Genomic DNA, 21,044 nt, shown 5'->3' with positions numbered 1-21,044 from the left:
TCTTTGCATATTATTTGCACTAACGGTCAGAAATAGCTAACCATACAGTATTTGAAGGAGTAACACTGGGTTAACATTAGGTTATTCCCTTTAGTGAATATGTTATGATTAACCTTAATTTAATTTAACGTTAGGTTCAAAAGTCTAACTGAGTATAGTGCATCTGGCCTTAACGGCCTTATTCTATATCCAACGTGGCAGCTGGTAGGGCCAAAAATCAACTTCAATGGGAGATTTCCGCCAAAAACAGCCTGAACTGCCGCTCTAGTGGATGTAGAATTAACCCCTATACCAGGTTAGGTAAATACTGAGGCAGCAGCCCAAAAGATGACAGCTGTTTGTCCTTCTTAGCCGCTGATCTGGAGCTGCATTGAGAAGCTGGAAACAGAACCTAAACCCCAGCATGAGAAGGTGTTTTGCAGGATATGTCTATTGTTATTGTGAGTAGGTTTTTCTGGCTGTGCACCTCATTAACCCAGGCTGTGCTGAAAAAGCTGTGGGTAATACGGTCAGGAATATGCTTAAAGGGATCCGTGTTAAAATGAACATGAATTCAAGGGTGACACTGTGTGCTCATTTGCATGTCATTATCCAGAATCCCTTGCTGCAGTAGAAGCATTGTATACTAAGAGATAATGGGGAAAAGCAGGGTTGCAGACCTGTCTGAGAGATGCGAATGTGCTCACCAGTGATATTTTTATTAGATTTTTTATTCCAATTTTCATTTTTTTGTTGAGCTTTATACAATACGTTCTTAATCTATTGTTGTCATTTCATTCACTCTTCATGAATGAGGAATTTTGTACTAGCAGAGTATATTGAGTTTGGGATGGAGCACTTTACTAATTGACACATGCTTTTGTGTATTGATAAAGGGGCACCATGTAACAAAACGACCTCAGGTATTTTGTTAATGGTGTGTGGGGTGTATGTTTTGTAACACTAGTGCTTGATGCATTCAGACAAGCTTTTTGTATTGACACACTGGGAGAACTCAATATATTGATTTATGGCATTTTCCCATAATGGCTCTGATCTATATTAGACTTGTAATGATTCATTCAAATCTGTTGCTAACAATAGAAGTATAGTGTAAATCTGACGTGATTTCATGATGTGTGAATAGCACTGGGATTATATCCGATATGTTTCTGTGGGTGGTGATGTATGTTTTAATCAGGGGATTACATCAGACAGTGAAGCTTTTTCTGCGTGGGTAGCGAGGGTTGTTTTAAAAGTGCAGTTCCATATCACTATTCTCTCACATTTTTTTTTCAATCATTTTTTTTTTTTAAAGACCGGTTCAATACACACACCTGACAGGTATCTTTTTTTTGTTTTTACAATTCTTAAATTGTGTCTTGATTGCTTTTAGGTTAACTCCTTTGCTAACAGGAGGAGCTGTGACACAGGGCAGAACAATGCCCTCAAGGACCCTGTCAGTTAAGGGGTTAAATAGCATTTTATTCTCCAATTCAAAAGATCCGCAGACTTTGGTGATGAGCAAACATAGTTAAGCAATCAGCATGTCCAGGCCATGTCACCACTAGATACTGTATACTTGACCAAACTCATGTGTCCAACCTAGAACCTTATCTCGAGCCAGCTCTATTGTTACTTCTGGCATGTTCTGACTGTACTGCCAGACCTCGCTTACAGATAAACAAGCTTACTTTGTGTGTACAATAGGGTATTTCTGATAAGTGGGTTGGTGACAAACAGTAAAGGGACAGTCACATGCACTCAGCCTAAAAAAAACAAAAAGGCTTCCCTAGACTAATCTAACACAGATAACAGCAGCAATATGGTTGCTTTTGTTTCTTAGGAAATTAATTACGAATTTATTACAAATTGCTTTTCTTTTGGCCCACTGAGTGGGGGGAGTGTTTGTCAGTCAAGTTGTTTCTCTACCCTAAGCCCACCCTGTCCTTACTGGAGAGCCAATAAAGATAACAGGAGGCAGAGAGAAGGGGGAGGATGGGGTGTTCTGTGAATACTTGTTGAACACAAAGGGGCCTATTCACAAATCAGTGATAAGTGGTTTTCTGTGGGCTATGCACAAAGCTTAGTCAAAGACTGTGTTTCATGTTCCCCCCATTATTGCAACATTTTATTAACTTTTTATATGTTTTTCAGCAATATGTTCCATCCAGAAATTTCTAATATATGTCTTTTGAATTTAATATATGTAACACTAGACGACTAGTGTTGGTTTTGTATTTTACAGCAACTTGTGGTCATTGTATGTTAATCATATGATCACTAAGACACATTTTTTCTCTGGAGGTCCACAGCTGAAATAGTTTTAATTAAGTCCCTGTTCGCGGGGTTTGTACTTTAAATGTTTGGCTTGCAGTCACTCTCCTCACTCCCAGACGAAGTGCTAGTAGAGCGTGAAACGCGTAGAGGAGGAGGCTGTGCTGCAGCCTGCTGTTTTCATTAGTGTGTGTCTATACCAATAAAGCTACTTTGTTCAACTTTGGGTTTTTACTAGGAAGCAGCCATGCAGCATTTAGCTGCCATTAATATATGGGTAAGGAGTGTGGCCTTGTGTCTACAGAGATCTGGTATATATAAAACTGTAAGTGAATCCACAGTGGGTGCTTCTAACATTGGCAGTAAGTCCGTGGCATAGAAAATGTAAATCCAATAAACGGATGTATAAGGAACAGTCACATCAAGGCTAAGGGCTGGGACCCGCTGCGCCAGGCGGCGCGGGCGGCCACGTGAGCGTTCCCCACCAGCAGGGGAATCCTCCCGAGCAGGTCCCAGTCCCCCCTCGCTGCACGGCTCACTACGCGCTGTGACGCGTCAGCCACCAGGGGATGCAAGAAAATTGTGATCCCGAGCGGTGACGTGTCACGTGGTGCGCTGATGAGCCAATCAGCGGCGGGGGCGGGAGCGGTAGCTGTCAGAAAGCTTCCTGCACAAGGTAGGGTGTGGTGTGTGTGTGTGTGTGAGTGTCAGCGTGTGAGTGTCAGCGTGTGAGGAGGGCATTTGTGGGGGAAGGGGGAGGGAGCTGCTTACCTTCCGGCAGCCCACAGCAGCTCCCTCCTGCAGCCCGAGAGCCCGAGCCCGTGAAGGGAGGGGGGGGAGTAGCGGGTCCCTCCGCTCAAGCCACGCCCCCCTCCCACTCCCGCCCCCCTCCGGCTCCCTACACGACCGCATATCGCGGTCTGTGCCTGTCAGCGCACCGTCTGTCTGCAGTGCGGGCGCTCTGACTGAGGGAGCGGGGCCTTAGCCTAACAGACGCACATCTGATAGTGTGCTAAGCCCAGTCTTGTGTGGATTAAAAGTAACCAAATCACCTCACCTAACACCACCAATGAGTCGAATGCAGGGAGAGCAATGTCTAAGCTGTACCGTTTAGGAGCGGATCCCGCGTCAACAGAGTTCCCTCGTGAAGGAGGGAGGAGGGTATTAATAATTCTATTTTGGAACCAAATGTACACCCTTATTATTAGGCAGGACCACCAGATGTGGGATAAGGAGCCATTTTCCCACACTCTCTAAAGTGGCCGCCGAGCGTGACTTATTAATGGCATGTAGTCAAACCGGTATCGAGGTACCAAGGTAACAATAGTTTGTATGTGTTTTCCTTGACAACAGTGCAAATGGAGCTCTTAGAAGCCGCAAGGCATATGTCTGACCAGTCCTCATGCTCTAACGTGTCGCCCAATTCCTCCTCCCATTTTGTCATGTATGTGCATTTCTTGTTATAGACTGGGGCTCAAGAGTTGTTGTTAAAGAGCTGAGATTAGTCGGCTCTTCAGGATCCTGGAGTAAAACAGCCTTGTCGAGGTGGTAAATCATGGAGGGTTGTGCTCTAGAGTGCAGCTGCATTATGAAGTTCCTGACCTGCAAATATTTGAATTGTTCGGAGTAGGGTAATTTTTTTGTTTCTGTAATTGCATGAAGGGCTTGATTGTCTGACTGGATACCATGTCCTGGACTCTCGTAATTCCCACGGCTTTCCAGGATGTAAAAGCTTGCACCGAGAGGCCAGGGGGGTGGAAAATCGGGGTTATGAAAAAGTGGGATCATACCGGATCTTGTGGTGGATAGGTTAAAAGGGGACCTCGGGCAATCTCTGAGAGAGTGTTTGATTATCGGCTGTAATTTGGTTGTGTGTGGGCGGTTATTTCGTGTCAGCCACAACAAGGAGTAGATATTGGCTGGCTTGCATTCTGAATCCTCTATATCGACTCAACCACTGGAATCCTTGGGAGAATGAAGCCTATCTGCTTGTCTCTTCTGTTTTAGCACGGACTGTTGTAAAACTGTTTGAATCTTCCTCCATGACCCCTGTAGGGTGGATACCCTAACATCTGCTGCAGGAACTCCGGACCTGGGAGAATGCATGGGGAGACGGGTAGGATGAAATCCGTAGTTTACAAAAAACGGTGATTCTTGAGTGGACTCGTTTTTTAGAGAGTTAATCTCAAATTCTGCCCAAGGAAGTAACTCTGCCCAATTATCCTGAGAATCGGAAGAAAAACAATGCAAATACTGTTCAAGGGACTGGTTTATGCGTTCAGTCTGCCCATTTGTTTGGGGGTGGTAGCCTGAGGAAAAATGAAGGGTAATGCCCAACCTCTGGGAAAATGCCCGCCAGAATTTAGAAACAAATTGGTTACCCCGATCCGAGACAATGGACCATGGGATGCCATGAATACGGAAAATTTCTTTTACAAAGATATCCGCCAAAGTACTAGAATTGGGTGGAGCCTTGAGGGGAACAAAATGAGCTTGCTTGGAGAATCTGTCAACAATTACAAGAATAGTAGTCATACCATTAGATGGGTGGAGATCCACGATGAAGTCCATGGCAATATGACACCATAGACGGTCTGGGACCGGGAAAGGTTGTAGAAGACCAGAACGCTTTTGACGGACAGATTTATTTTGTGCACAGACTGGGCAAGAGGAGGTGAATGCTCTAATGTTCTTAATCATATTGGGCCACCAGAAGGTTCGTCGAATCAGATCCGTAGTCTTCTTAAACCCGGGATGGCCGGCAGATCTGGAGGAGTGACCCCATTTAAGAATTTTGAGATAAAATACATGGGGCTGCGTAATGGCGACCATCAGGTACTTCTAGCCCTTCGGGGACCTGTGCTTGAGATTCCAAAATCTTATCCAGTATGTCAAAGGAGGTGGCACAGATATACAATTGGGGGGACAGAATACTCTCCGGGACTTTCTGTGACCTCTCCTCAGTGATAAACTGACGGAACAACGCATCCGCTTTGATATTCTCTGTCCCAGGAATATAAGAGATGATAAAGTTAAACCTTGAGAAGAACAACGCCCAACGAGCTTGACGGGGCCCAAGGCGACGAGCACCTTCAATGTAAGAAAGATTTTTGTGGACTGTCAGGATCAGAATGGGTTTCTTGGTTCCTTCCAGAAAATGTCTCCACTCTTGTAATGCCATCTTGATGGCCAACAACTTCCTATTCCCCACGTCGTAATTTCTTTCTGCTGAAGATTTTTTTTTAGAAAAAAACCTACAGGGGTGTAGTTTATCTTCGGGGGTGATTCTTTGAGAGAGAACCGCACCGGCTCCCACGTCGGAGGCGTCAACTTCCAAGGTAAAGGGGAGGGTGCGGACGGGATGTCACAGAATGGGGGCAGAGACAAAGGCTTTTTTAAGAGACTCAAAGGCTCGGCTGGCCTCCAATGGCCAAGAGGAAGGATCGGCCCCTTTTTTGGTAAGGGCCGTAATGGGTGCTACCAAGGTGGAAAAACCAGCAATAAATTTCCTATAATAATTTGCGAAACCGAGGAAACGCTGAATCGCCGTTAAAGAGTTAGGTTGTGGCCATTCGAGTACAGAATTGAGCTTCTCTGGATCCATGGTGAACCCTTGATCCGAGACAATGTATCCCAGGAAGGTAGTTGAGGATTGGTGAAAGACACACTTCTCCATCTTGGCGTAGAGCTTGTTGGCCCGTAAACGAGAGAGCACCATCTTGGTATGGAGAATGTGTTCCTCGAGGGTTTTGGAAAAAATAAGGATATCATCCAAGTAGATAATCACAAAAGAATTCAATAGATCACAAAAAACCTCATTCATAAAGTCTTGGAAGACTGCAGGGGCATTGCGGAAGCGCAGGTCTTAGGGGAATTTAAAATTTCCCCGCTTGCCGGCGCGACAGGCCGGTCACGTGAGCAGTTTGCCCAATGAGGGCGAACCAACTCCGTGATGTCACTGGCCCGCCCCCAGCCAGTGACGCGCCCGCCCCCGGCCCGCCCCCGGCCCGCTGACGGCGCGTGCGGTAAGCAACCGCAAGGCCAGGGAAAGCACCCGCTTTCCCTGCGCCTCAGCGCGCCTCAGCACATCAGCAGGGAGCATGGCCGAGGCCTTATGTCTCAAACTCAGCTGAGAGCTCCTCTCATATAAGCCTTATGGGATCCTGTCGAAGACATGTGCAGATGTTCAACCAGGGAGACATATTTGGGAGAAATATAAAACATGGCTTTTATTCAGCCCATAGCTTCAAACAATACAATACATATTTAAGAAAGCAGACAAATAAACAAACATCCTATCCCTTTGTAAGGGCAACCTCACTCTCCCAGTCCCTATCTGCAGGGATGGGAGGATAGACCTATTGTCAACCTATGACCCCAATGTCCAAAGAGGTACCTGTAAGCAGGGGCCCTTTATGTCAGTCTCTGGGTTGTGTCCATTGAGGGGCCACCCTCTGGCAGGGGCCAGGGTCCGCTGCACCCTAGATATAGAGGGTCTGGTTTCTGGATATCTTGCTGGCAGCACAGTCCTTCTCTGCTTAAGAGATCTCCCCTGCAGTTTAAGCAGGACATTTTTCTGCTCCAGAACCTCAGAGACACAAAGCAGGGAGTGGCTTAGCTTTCAATGTGAGGCATGGACAAAAGGGCCAGATTTTAAATTGACAGACTGATTATTGCATTATCCAACCAAGTGATGTTGTAAATTTCTGCGCTAGCAATTTGGGAACATGTAAATCCGGGAGTAGGAGTGAGGGGGCGAGCAAAATTTATAGTCCCTTTCTTTGGAATGGAGTTCTCTCCAGATATCGGACACCCACAGGTCATTTATGAACACCGACAGGAGTTTGGCGTCTGGTGACGGAGTCTGCTGGGAGTGGCTATTCCGACACGATCTGTTCATGTCTGGGTTCTTGACCAAGTTAAAATTGCCACCTAGGATAAGTATACATTTTTTTATGGAATGTAGTTTGTCCCTAACTTTGCTGAAGAATGGGCTTTAGCAGAGTTAGGACAGCATATATTCGCTAGGGTCACTTGAGTAGCCCCCAGAGCACCCACTAGGTACAAATACATTTCCTGTTTGTCTTTGTGTGCCTGTTTTAGCGTAAAAGGGATGTTGGCTTTAAGCTGTATGGCCACCTCTCTTTTTTTCACCTTAGCTGAAATAAATACACCCGAGTGTAACGTTTATCGAGATAAGTGGGGGTTGATTTTATACTGAAATGGGTTTCTTATAGGTAGATGACATCAGCGGCTTCCTTGATGTGGTTAGAGAAAGCCAGTCTATACTCCCTGGGATTATAAAAGACTTTAACGTTGTGGGAGATAAATTTCAGGGGTGACATTATGGTATCTCCAGTGGCAATTAGATAATGTGACTATGTAGCAAACTGGAATGGCTCAGATATGGTACTGGAGATGGCCAGGGTGAGGTCCTTTTAGCAGGCAGGGAAACATACATTTGGGGATGTAGAAGGGAGAAAAAACAAGGCATAAAACACATGGAGAAGGATAAAGACCTTACAGGTGCATCCACCAGTATTAGAACTCTTGCCTGGGAAATTCTGGGGTAGTCTCACAGTAAATGACTCAACATTGCCTCAACATTTCTGTGAGATTCTTAATGGCCTATCAGATTAACACAGCAGAGGTCCCTGCAGTTCCATTCAGTTTGCATGGGACTGCAGGGACCCCACGCTGTGTTAATCCGATGGGCCATTAAGAATCTCACAGAAATGTTGAGGCATGTTGAGGCATTTACAGTGACACTGCCCCAGAATTTCCTAGGTAAATGTTCTAATACTAGTGGCTGCATCTGTAGGTCTTTAAAGAAACCTAGGCGTCTGAAAACCACGTCTAGGGGAGAATATGACATGAGAAAAAGGGTGACGTCATCGACCCAAGTCCGACTCGGTGTGTAACCTGGTTCAACACGGTAATAACAGGGAATATCATTGAATAACATATTATAGTGACATTACAGCTCTAATTTTGTCAGTGAGGAGAGAGACATGGCATGAAAGCAAACTTTCATCAATAGTGAATGGTATGGATGGTATGAGTCAAGATGGGGCATGATCCTCGAAGCGTCAGGAACCATGGGGTAAATGCAACCGGCCTGCGCCAGGCCTATAGGCCTCCACAAGTACATCTCATACCTCTAGTCCTGGAGTCCTTGGTGTAAGGAAGAGGAAAGTGCGCCACATGGCTCTCAGGGGGCCCCATGGTGACCCCAGTGTCACTCTGCAGGCTCCATGAGGGGTGCCCACATGAGACCCACCAGGGGGTAGGGGGGGTTTGCAGGGACAATGGTAGGTCTGCTAGGGTGAAGACCATACCCTTTCAGGAAACGAGAGGCATTCACCAGATCTCTAAAATAGGTTGAGGCTCCGTCCTTCGATACTACCAATCTGAAGGGGAAGCACCATTTGTAATGACCCCTCCGCCACGCAGCACATCCATGACCAGCCTCATGTTGCGTCTTCTCTGGTGCATGACAGGTGACAGATCAGTACATATCTGGAGGGATCGACATTCGAAGTCCAACCTCTCCTTGTTCCTTGTTCCTTGTGACCTCTGTGATCTATTCTTTGATTCTAAAAAAGTGGAATCGCAGGACGACATCTCTTGGTCAGTTGGTTTTGGGCCTTTAACTGAACCAAGACCCGGTGGGCTCTATCCATGTGGAGCTGTGTCTCTGTGAGATCAGGACACAAGTAGAGGAACAGGAGGTGAAGATAGACATCCAGGTCCACAACATCCACAGGGATCCCCCGAATCTTGGAGAACTCTGAAAACCAGCACACAACCACCGCTCACTCTAATGGCAAACATCACAAATTTACAACTTGCAAACAACTACTCAAATTTCTACTCATACTATTACTCTATTTAGCAGGTGATTCTGAAATTAACCCAGGCCCTCCCTTTTCAACTCTGTCCCATACCCTTGAGAATACCCCCTTCAAATTCCAAAAAGGTCTATCTGTCGCCCATATAAATATCCAGAGCCTGCTGCCCAAACTGGATGAACTAAGGGCATGGTTTCTTATTCATAAACCCAAAGCCATCGTTCTCACAGACACATGGCTAACCCCTAAAACCGCTGGTGCAAATACCGCCATTCAGGGATACTCCATTTCTAGGAGAGATAGGTCAAAGAGAGGAGGAGGGGTTTTATTTTATATTGCAGACACCTTACAATTAACACTGTTAAATTGCCCCCCAAGCCTACCTTCTTTTGAAATTCTAGTTGGCAAAATCTGCCTCCCCTTTTTTAAGCCTATCGTGGTTTCTGGCATCTACCGCCCCCCTAAACCCCCTCTAAAGTCCCTGACTGATATCACCCAGTTTCTTCCATTTCCTCTCTGAATGAGAGGAGTTCTTGGGGATTTCTACTACAATTGGCTCAACCCTAAAAATAACAAAATCCAGATACAACTCAAGTCACTTAACCTAACGGAACTCATTTCCCAACCCACACGGACAAACCTGAAATCTCACAACCAGTCCTTGATAGACTGGATTCTACGCAAATCCAAGCAGAATCCAATCCTCTGGCATCTTTCCTGACATTTTCAGTGACACACAATAGTGTACTGTAAGGAAAATTAAACCACCTCAATCAAGCCCTAAAGTTCTCCTCACTAGAACATTTAGAAACTTTAATCCACAACAGTTTCTGGCTGACTTTACCAACTGCCCTTGGTCCAGAATCGATTTAATTCCCGACCCTGATTCTGCGCTCGACTATTTCCAATCCGAGTTCTTAAAACTCTGTGATACCCATGCTCCACTATGCAGAATAAGAGTACGGGGGCCGACCTTCCATGGGTTACAACTGACCTTATAGCACTCTACCATTTCAGGGATGCATTGTGGAAAAGCTACAAAGTAACTGGCACTACCAAGGATTTTAATCACTATAGATGCCTGCGGAACATGTGCACAAGGCAAACAAGACATGCAAAAGCACAATATTACTCTGACAATCTTCACCAGAATATATCAAACCCAGCTAACTTCTGGAAGGTTATCAACAATATATTCCAGCCTTCTAGCCATCAACCAAGTAATATCACTAAGGAGGATATTACTCTGACAAACCCCACTGACATTGCAAATGCATTCAATGATTACTTTGTGGGGTGTGCTACTAACGTATTAGTGAAATGCAACCCAAACCACAAACATGAACCTCATTCTGAAAGTGCCCCTATAGCCACACCCTCTCCCAACACTGCTAACAATTTTCAATTGTCCCAGTATCTGAAGAGGAGATTACACAAGCTCTCCTCAAATTAAAACTAAGCAGCCAATGTGGGCCTGACTTACTGCAATCTAAGTTCCTAAAACTTGGTGCCCCAGCCATTGCCAAACCAATTGCTTCCATAGTCAACACTATTCTGTCTGCAGGCAATATCCCTTAAACCTGGAAAACTGCTAGAGTTGTCCCAATCTTTAAAAGTGGGGACAAAAACACTGTCTCAAACTCCAGGCCAATCTCTCTTCTCCCAATACTATCCAAAGTCATGGAAAAATGTGTTCACTCCCAATTAAGCGATTACTATACCAAGACAAATTTCCCTAGCCAATTCCAATCTGGCTTTCGCCCCAAACACTGCATGGTAACTACCCTGCTAAAAGTTTGCAATTAAATCCAGTGTGGAATGGAACGGGGACAACTCACTCGTGCAATATTCCTAGTTTTTGCAATGGCTTTTCATATTTTTGATCATGTTACCTTGCTTAACAAACTCCAGTGATCTGGAATAGGGAAGCATGCTTTAAACTGGATTCATTCCTACCTATCAGGCAGATCACAACATGTGTCCATCTCAGGCTCTAACTCCAACCCGTTGGATATCACATGTGGTGTCCCGCAAGGCTCTGTTCTGGGGCTCATAGTCTTCTCAGTGTTCATCAATGATCTTCCTACAGCTTGTAAGGGAGCCTCAATGCACATGTACTGTATGCAGATGACACAATCTTATATGCACACAGCCATAGCCTCTCCGACCTTGAACACATACTTCAATCTGACTTTTTGAGACTTGAAAATTGGATTTCCCAAAACAAACTGGTTTTAAACACTGGCAAGACTGTAACAATGGTATTTGGGACAAAGGCTACATTTCTAAAGCTTCCAATTACTGAGCTCCAGATCAGAACCAATGCAAAAACCACCCTTACTCCTGTTACTAGTTTTAAATACTTGGGCATATGGTTTGACTCCCATTTAACATTCGGAATGCACATTGATTCCCTGACATCCTAAACCTATGCCAAACTAGGTGTACTTTACAGGAGCAAATGCTTCCTAAGTCTGCTGGTCAGAAAGCATATCGCACAGCAGATGCTAATGCCAATTATCGATTATGGGGACATAGTATACGGCTCGGCACTCCAAACCCACCTTAGCAAACTTGACACCCTCTACTATTCAATATGCCATTTTGTTCTCCAATGCAACTACAACAAACATCACTTCGAAATGCTCAAAAAACTAGATTGGTCATCACTTGAGTCAAGGCGCAAAGTTCATCTTTCCTGTCTTGCCTTCAAATACTTTCTGGGCAAGTTACCGCCTATCTGAAAAAGCTCCTCACCCCTACCACATGCAGCACTTATCTGATATCTGACTCCAAAAAATAAAACTGATGGTGCAGTATTGTGACAAATAAATGCGTATTCTTCTTTAAGTCTGCTGTTATTTATACTCACAATAACAGCAGACTTAAAGAAGAATACGCATTTATTTGTCACAATACTGCACCATCAGTTTTATTTTTTTATATCTCCACATGTTTGCGCTTCCCTTTGATCACTACGTCGCCATATTCACCTGGGATTGAGAGAGCAGTCCTGCACTGGGTCACAGCAGCATTCAAGGATTTGTTTGTATCACTTATATTTATTCAATTTAAGGTTTATATGTTAATATTGGATTAACACGTGTTTAAAGCTTATAATAGAGCGCCACTTTTGATATATCACGTTTTGCACTTGTATCTGACTCCAAAAGACTGTTCATGGTCCCAAGATTCAACAAAGTGTCTGGCCGCTCCTCCTTCTCTTACCGTGCACCTCACAACTGGAACAATCTACCGGAGACTCTCACAGCCACCAGCAGTCTAAGTTCTTTCAAAACTAAAGCTGTCTCTCATTTTAATCTGGTCTGTAACTGTTACATACACCTATAACATATATTATCTTTAACTGTGCATGCAATGTCTTGTATATAATGTACTGTATAACCCTGCTCACTTAATGTAACTATGTATTTGTACTAATCTGGTCTGTAACTGTTACATACGCATGTAATATATATTATCTCTTACTGTGCAAGCAATGTCTTGTATGTAATGTATACCCTGTTCACTTATGCAACTATGTATTGTAACATAGTTACATAGTTACATAGTTACATAGTAGATGAGGTTGAAAAAAGACTTCCGTCCATCAAGTTCAACCTATGCTAAATTTAGACAACATATACTTTATCCTATATCTATACTTATTGATCCAGAGGAAGGCAAACAAAAACCCCCATTAAGGGGAAAAATTAATTCCTTCCTGACTCCAAGAATTGGCAATCGGATTAATCCCTGGATCAACATCATTCCCATGTATACTTATTTGGTATATCCCTGTATACCTTTCCCATCTAAAAAGATGTCCAACCTTTTTTTGAACAAATCTATTGTATCTGCCATCACAGTCTCCATGGGTAATGAATTCCACATTTTAACTGCCCTAACTGTAAAGAACCCTTTCCTTTGTTGCTGGTGAAATTTCCTTTCCTCCAACCTTAAGGGATGGCCCGAGTCCTCTGTACTGCCCGTGGGATGAATAGTTCTTTTGAAAGCTCCTTGTATTGTCCCTGAATATATTTGTATATAGTTATACCATGTATAGTTATACCATGTAACCATGTATTATTTGTCATCTTAACTCTATGCCCAGGACATACTTGAAAACGAGAGGTAACTCTCAATGTATTACTTCTTGGTAAAACATTTTATAAATAAATAAAATCTGTATGTTATTTCGTCTTTGGCGGTTTTCTTGACCCCCCTGTCCCGCTGAGAGCTTTACGATCTGTTTTTTCAAGGACTGGATAAGTTCCGAGTGGGAGCTAAGGCAATCGGAGACATCTGTCATTTTGTTTTCCAGGTACCAGTAGTTGGTCCTCTCCTCGAGGTGCTCGACATCCCCTTCAGCTCATTGACCACAAGCTGCATTTTGGATTGAAATGCTGATTTCAGCCTCAGGTAAAGGTTTTCTATGTCCTGTTTAGCAGAGGCCTGAGCTGCTGAGTCCTCCTCGGGATCAGCCTCCACCCCACCACACACCGAGGCGCCATCTTGGGGGGCATTCGCCAGCCTGCGAAAATAAATGTCCGGGATTTCTCCTGGATTGATTTTTGGGGGGTTTGTCATGGTATTGCCTGCCTCGGAGCGGTGGGGGATCCGTGGGGCTGCAGTTCAACTGGTTAATGGGCTTTAAGGTGTGTGGGATTTTGTATGCTGTGTTAACATGGCTAGGAGCTTCAACAACGTACGATGTGAACATTTAGAATCAGTAACCCTTTAGCAGCAGTAACTGCAACTAAGAGTTTCCTGTAACTGCTGGTCAATCTCTCACACCAGTTTTGAGGGATTTTGGCCCATTCCTCCTTACAAAACTGCTTCAACTAAGTGACATTTGAGGACTTCCTTGCATGGACAGCTCATTCCAGGTTCTGCCACAATGTTTCAATGGGGATTAGGTCCGTAATATGACTAGGCCATTCTAAAACACGGAATTTCTTCTTCTGCAGCCATTCTTATGTTTGTATGTTTAGGATCATCGTCTTGCTGCATGACACACTTTCACTTCAGATTCATCTCACAGATGGATGACCTGCCTTCTCCTCTAGAATCTTCTGATACAATGCAGAATTTGTGGTTGTGTTAATGATGGCAAGCCATCCAGCTCCTGAGGCTGAAAAGCAGCCCCAAACCATCACACTCCCACCACCATGCTTGACGGTTGGGATGAGGTTCTTCTATTCGAACGCTTTATTTGGTTTTCGCCAAACATAAAGTTTGTCATTGAAGCCAAAAAGTTCTACTATTGACTCGTCTGTTTAGAGAACATTGTTCCAGAATTCTTGTGGATCATCTATGTGCTCTTTAGTGAACATCAGATGGGCAGCAACGTTCTTTATAGAGAGCAGTGGTTTCTTCCTGGCTATCCTTCCATGAACACCATTCTTGTTCAGTGTTTTCTGATAGTTGTCATGAACACTCACATTAGCCAAAGCGAGAGTGGCCTGCAGATGTTACTCTTGGGTTCTTTGTAACTTCCTGGATGATTTGCCAGTTCGTTCTTGGAGAGATTTTGGTAGAACGATCACTCCTGGGCAGAGTGACTGTGGTCTTCAACTTTCTCCATTTGTCTGACAGTTGATTGGTGGAGCCCCAAATAATTCTAAATGGTTTTGGAACCCTTTCTAGACTGATGAGCAATTAGAAAGCTGCATTAAACAGGGAGGATTATACAGGATGCCTCTCATAAAATTTACAAGGGGCATTTTTTAAGAGGCGCCAGAAATCATCTTAAATTAATATATTATATATGTCAGATGATAGAAACTATGATATCTAAATGGAAAAATGAAGTAATGGTTAAAGGCAATACACAGAAAAATAAAAATGACATTTGTTTAAGTGGGGCATCATCTATGTACAGTGCAGCTTTTGGCATACACCAATAACAGCTAATAAACGGAATAACAGCTAATAAACATCCTATACTGTAATTACTATGTTCTATGCATGTCTTAAAACTCAATACAGATAATAAGTTATACAAATGGTGCTGTGTTACTTTCCCCAATAAAATGTGTACTTTGTTCTAAATATACAGCAAGAGTTTGAACCATCTATCATCTTCATTCTATTTTATTTACCAGCCTAATTTTTTCTACCCATTTTATTTAATCCATCGCTGTTATTTTGCGTCTCATGACATTTTGTTCCCATTTTCGTTCGTGTAGAACGGTGCGTCCCGTGGCATCGCAGGCTGACTTAATGTCTAAAGAATGTTTAGAATGAGAACATTTTAGTTATGATTACAAGATTGAAAAGGGAAGTTTTACAAAGAAATAAAAGTGCACAGTAGTTGAAGTATGATTGTACTTGGGGTGAGTGATAAAACTTTACACAACTTTGTATATTTTTAACATCATTGACACTGACTGTTTCCTTTTTGTTGTTGCAGTAAGAGATGGGTGAATTCACCAAATCCGTTTCCTGGACTTTTGCTGATGTAACCCCCAAAATCTGTTTTCCGGTGTAAAACCCACAAATGGTCTCTGGCAATTTCAATCCGTGCAGAGTCATCAAAAACCGCCATTAGATACAATCCGTGGACGGTTTTGTATAATCCAATTCACGGATTGAGCAATCCGTTGGCGTATTCTTAACAATTCTTAAGAATCCGCCATTGGATTGCTGAGTCTGTGGATAGGATTCTTCAAAACCGTCCACGGATTGCAGAGTCCGCGGCGTGTATTGGTAATAATAATAATACAAAATCCACAAAATGGGAATTGCCCTTATTCAGATTGATTCTCTGAAATCCACGGACCAAAGGAATTGGCCGATCCGCAGCGGATCCAAATCAGCCACACACAAAATGTCACCCATCTCTTGTTGCAGTGCTCTAGGCTGCTGGTCAAAAATACACCATGTTTGTTTTCTCCAAAGACTGCACTTTGTGTACACAACAATCTCTGTCCCTTGTCACTTCAAGTGGCTGTCATCTCTCTTGCTTATGTGCTTGCATTTGCCCCCACTGGGTGTCATTCACACAACTATGGTAAGTGTAATCCGCAAGGTAAACCTGTTCACATCAGCGAGCTTATTGCACACAGTACAGATGAAGTACTTTACTGAACAGGCTCCAATTTTTCCTCTCGGTTTCATGCTTCTTTCTTTCACTGCCATTTCTCTCATTGCCCTATCTCTCTTGTTCCAAGACTATGAATTAGCCTTTTGCTGAGTGAACTCCACAATCCTGAGACGTTTTCACATATTTTGTAAGATACCACTGAATTAACCCAAACGGTGGCCTCTGTGATCAGAATAATTCCCCCAGTGTAGTCCCTGAAAGAGAAGCTTTGCATCAGGCAACTACTGTAAGAACTTGGTACCTTTCATCGTGGGAGTTGTACGCGATACTTTTTTCCTCTGATGTGGGGACATGGGTAATGTAGACTGTAAGAAACAAAGAACAGACGAGCAGAGTTAATCAGATTCACCCATATCCTCTAGAATCAGATTTTAAATCCTAGCAATGACTGACAAAGCTCTAAACGATGCTGCCCCCCATACATCTGCCTCCTCCTGCCTTATAAAATCCTCTCACTCCCGCCTTCTCCCGTGCTGCCCCTCTCTCTGTAAGTCCCTACATGCACCATCAGACTCTCCTCAAGCATTCAAATATTTAAAAACTCCCTGAAAACTCACCTTTTCAAGGAAGACTATCTGGCCCATTCCTAACATCCACCACCTTCCCTCGAAACCTATTAGGACCAGGTGTGCAGCTGGACCAAACTCTATCCAATCCATGATGGGGTCAGCTGTGCAGCTTGACCATACTCTAACCTGATGTGTATTCCATCCTACAATGAGCGGCCCCTTTACCATTTGATTAAATAGTGCCCCTTATTCTCTTTAGATAGTAAGCTCTCACGAGCAGGGCCCTCATTACCTCTTTTCATTCTGTTTATGTAATTTATATCATTATGTTTCCTTATTGTACAGCGCTTTGGAATATGATGGTGCTTTACAAATTAACGATATTATTATTAATACTTTTTTGGTATTCTCTATTGCATCGAATTGTCTGTAAGATGTCTTCTAGTATTGGAAGGTGTCTTATGGCAGAACACAGTTCAAAGTATGAAGATAGTGGGTGCTCCAATAGTTCCGGAATATAATATACATTTTCAATGAATGAATCATATGAGTAGAACTCTTGCATGGAGTGGGTAAAGTGATAAGTGATAAGTGAGTGACCAGTGTAAAATGATAACAAACTCTCCTGAAGGGAACAGTCAAAAATTATAACAAACCAAAAGATAGTACCAGCACTCTCTATCTTACAGCTATAGATATAAGCGAATACCAGTGTAGGGAATATGAATAATTTAATGACACTAATAATAAACTGAAAATATAGCAACAATAGCCAATACGCCAATGCAAGAATAAATATCACCATAGAGCAAAAATAAAAGGGGGTGGAGGGGAAAGAAGGAGAAGGGGAAAAAAACATGAAACAAAAGGAAAAAATCACAATAATGGAAAAAGGAAAGCAAACTAGGGGGGCGACGTTTCGAGGGGTGACCTCTTCATCTGGCCCATTCCCCCTGGTCCCAAAGGTACTTCCCTAAGCCTTCCCTCCCCACTGTCAAATAATCCCACACTCAGCTAAAGATATAAATCAAAAGTCCTATAGAGGGCAAATCACATAAGCAGACACCAGATATCAAACAATAAATGTGAATACATGAATATTGTGAAAGACAACGTACATATGTAGATATCAGATGTCAGACAGTAAACAAGTAGAAGCAAACCCTCTATCAACAGCTCCTAATGTCCTGTGGAGTGCTTGCAGGGCACTCAGTTTATTATTCGTGTCATTAAATTATTCATATTCCCTACACTGGTATTCGCTTATATCTGTAGCTGTGAGACAGAGAGTGCTGGTACTATCTTTTGGTTTGTTAGTACTTCTGAAGGGAATTAGGGTCCCTTCCTGTTCCGTGCACCCTGCAACCTTGATGAGTCATTGTGTCAGAGTGCTGTCTATCACCCCCCCTTTCTAGTCAAAAATGATAAATTCACCTTCCTGTAACCTCATTGGAGAAAAACATAAAAACCACTGGAAGTAATAAAGTAATACATGTCAATAACTCACAATAAATCCTGAGTATTTTTCTTATTGAATTAGATCTTACCCACTCCTAGAGCCTCAATGAATATGTAGTGGCGTGTCCAGCCGCTGATAGAGATGTCCAAATAGCAACAAAAAAGAAAGAAATCAGCGCACTGCCCAGGGAGCCAGGTGATCTAAATATGAAAAATGTATTCTATAATAAATATCACCCAAAGGAGGTGTAGGGCCTCCTACGCGTCTCACCCACCAATGTGCTTTATCAATGAGTATGTGCTGTGCATCTGGGACCCTCCTTATATATACTGAGGGGCAAAATTCTGTTCAATCAAATTTTCGCGCCAATATCGAGTCTGTGCATGACGTCAAAGAGGGCGCACGCCCGCCCATGCCCGTGCACTGCCCCCGCTGACGTCAACACCAACCAGAATACAACCGCAGAAAGAACAAAATAAAAGTCATCTGCGCTCCTCCTTCCCACGCCCGAATTCTCAAACCAAAATGCCCGAAAGTAAGCACTGCGCATGTGTCAGTCCAAAAACAAGGACTTCAATCATGCGTATGCCCCGCACTATAAAGCACAAACTTCAATGGACTCTTGAATCAGGCGTGACAGAGACAGAGCACAAGCAAACTGCCATGCATAAAGATATGTTACATCCTGATACAGTTTGTTCAAAAATCCCTGGGTCCCCATTACACATACCCAAACAAACATCAATAGAAAACTAACACATATAGCAAAAATCCCTGGGTCCCCATTACACACACCCAAACAAACATCAATAGAAAACTAACACATATAGCTAAAATCCCTGGGTCCCCATTACACACACCCAAACAAACATCAATAGAAAACTAACACATATAGCAAAAATCATCCTCTCTCATACAGAAGTACATCTTAATGTATGAACCAACATTAAAGCATGAGAAAAATGATGAAACAAATATTACACATCTAGCCCTTCTTCCCCTTCCCAATCACAGATCGGGTCCCCTAAGGTGTTCTGGGGTCTCGCTAGGTGTCTCTGTGTGGTGCATACCTGCTGGCAACAGGAGGGCCTGAGTCTCCCGCGATGACATGGGGGATAACAGGAACAGGTTACTGGGGTGGATGCCTTCGTTCTGGTTCAATGGTGCAGTGCCTCCATCTATTGTAATCCCCAGGAATGCGGGGTGGAATCCTTACCACAGAGATTCCCCAAAGGGATGAGAGATTCCAGTCTCACACAAGGGTTATCTTTAAAAGCAGCAGTCTCTTTATTCACAGCAGGGCAGCAGCAGCAGCCGACAGGTACAGTTATTGCACAGTCCACTAACTGTTCTCCCTTATGATGGTCCTGCCTCCACTCTGGATCCTACGGGGATCCAGAGTGGGGATAGCTCTTCCCTCACCCCCTAAGCGGGTGAGAGGTACTTGGTCCACCTTACTAACTATAGTTAGATCAGCTCTACTCATGAGCGGATCACACCTCTGCTTCCTACAGTAACTCACTAACACTACACACTCCAACCTTGTGCACTAAATAGGAAGTGACACTGCTTTATGTAACCTCCAGTAGGCACCGCCCCTGCGTCTCTTGATTGGACACAGGGTCACGTGACCTACCTTCACTCACACAACCCAGTGTCATAAGCGGGGGAAACCCATGTCAACTCCTGGCAATCTGCCCTTAGCAGAGTTTACACACAGGAGGATAGAACGATAGCCCCATTTTTTACCAGGGCTACACACATAATTCATTATTAAAAACAAATGTACAATTTTTTCCCCGTTCCTTTAGTATAACTTTCTCAATACCTTTAACAGTTAAATTATTTGCACCTCCAAGTCTGCATTCTGTAAAATGTTTGATACGGGATGTGAGCAGTCTTGTTTTTTAATTAATCTCAAATGTATTTCCTCCTCTCCCCCCCCCACAACCCTCACATGCCACCTCCCCCCCTCCCCCTTCCTACTATTCTTTTGTCTATGGTGCCATTTATATGTAGCCAGGGTCCCTCCGGTCCCCCTGTCTCCCGGTTTCTTTCCCCCTGACGTGTGTGCTGCTGCGGGGGGTCCCGGCGACACCAGTGATAGGGCGCCGCCATCTTGTGCGCGTTTGCGCATGCGCGGGAGTTCGCATATGCGCAGAAGGTGTCCGGCAGCCATGTTGCAATTGATGCGAGGTTCACATATGCGCAGTGCACGTTTGCAGTCGCGGCAGCCATTACACATAGCGCAGGAAAGTGTAGAGAGGAAGGGACTCTAGAGGTTGCGCATGCGCAGGGAAGTGGCGCGGCAGCCATTAGTTAGGGTGACCAGATTTTCAAAATGAAAAACCGGGACACTTAAAAAATGTATTTATAAAACAATGTACATCACGGCACGCCCCCCGGTGCCATGACAACGACACACTAACGTCAGACGGTGACATGTTGCCATGACAATGTGGCATCATGTGATGCCTCATCACCATAATGCATCCCATTGTCATGTCAACTTGGAAGTCGCTGGAAGCCATTTCAATTTGATTTTTCCAGTGACCACAGCATGACGTCAGCATCGCCGGCAGTATAAGCGCGGGCTTAGGCTGTGCTTATAGTGCCGGCGACGTGACGTTGCGGCAAAAACAAATGTATTGCCGCCATCGCGTGTGCTTACAGTAAGCGCGACGGGAGCGGCGCAAATTTCTAAAGCCGGTCAAATTTGATTTTTCAGAGGTTGTCGCCACATGTGACAGCCTCTGAACCAATCAAGGACCTGGTCCCCCGCGACGTTAGGTTAATTTCACACCTCACAAGTCCCGTCTATTTCCCACCGTCTACCCATGAATTTCTCTCTCCCTCCGTCT

At 44.0% G+C, this 21,044-nt stretch overlaps 1 protein-coding gene across 4 annotated transcripts in view; it reads right to left on the bottom strand.

Annotated features, from left to right (window-relative positions):
• The window catches only part of PPP1R1A (protein phosphatase 1 regulatory inhibitor subunit 1A), a 138,955-nt gene that overhangs the window by 28,182 nt on the left and 89,729 nt on the right, over positions 1–21,044 (bottom strand). For all 4 annotated transcript variants that reach the window (XM_075591711.1, XM_075591710.1, XM_075591712.1 and 1 more), the window contains exon 4: positions 16,457–16,520. In XM_075591711.1, the coding sequence (XP_075447826.1) occupies positions 16,457–16,520 (64 nt within the window). The remainder of the gene's footprint in view (positions 1–16,456; positions 16,521–21,044) is intronic.

The sequence above is a fragment of the Ascaphus truei genome, chromosome 3, assembly GCF_040206685.1.
Source record: "Ascaphus truei isolate aAscTru1 chromosome 3, aAscTru1.hap1, whole genome shotgun sequence".
Classification (NCBI taxonomy): domain Eukaryota; kingdom Metazoa; phylum Chordata; class Amphibia; order Anura; family Ascaphidae; genus Ascaphus; species Ascaphus truei.
The sequence above is the reverse complement of the archived record's forward strand: the minus strand, read 5'-3'. Positions and strand labels throughout refer to the sequence as shown.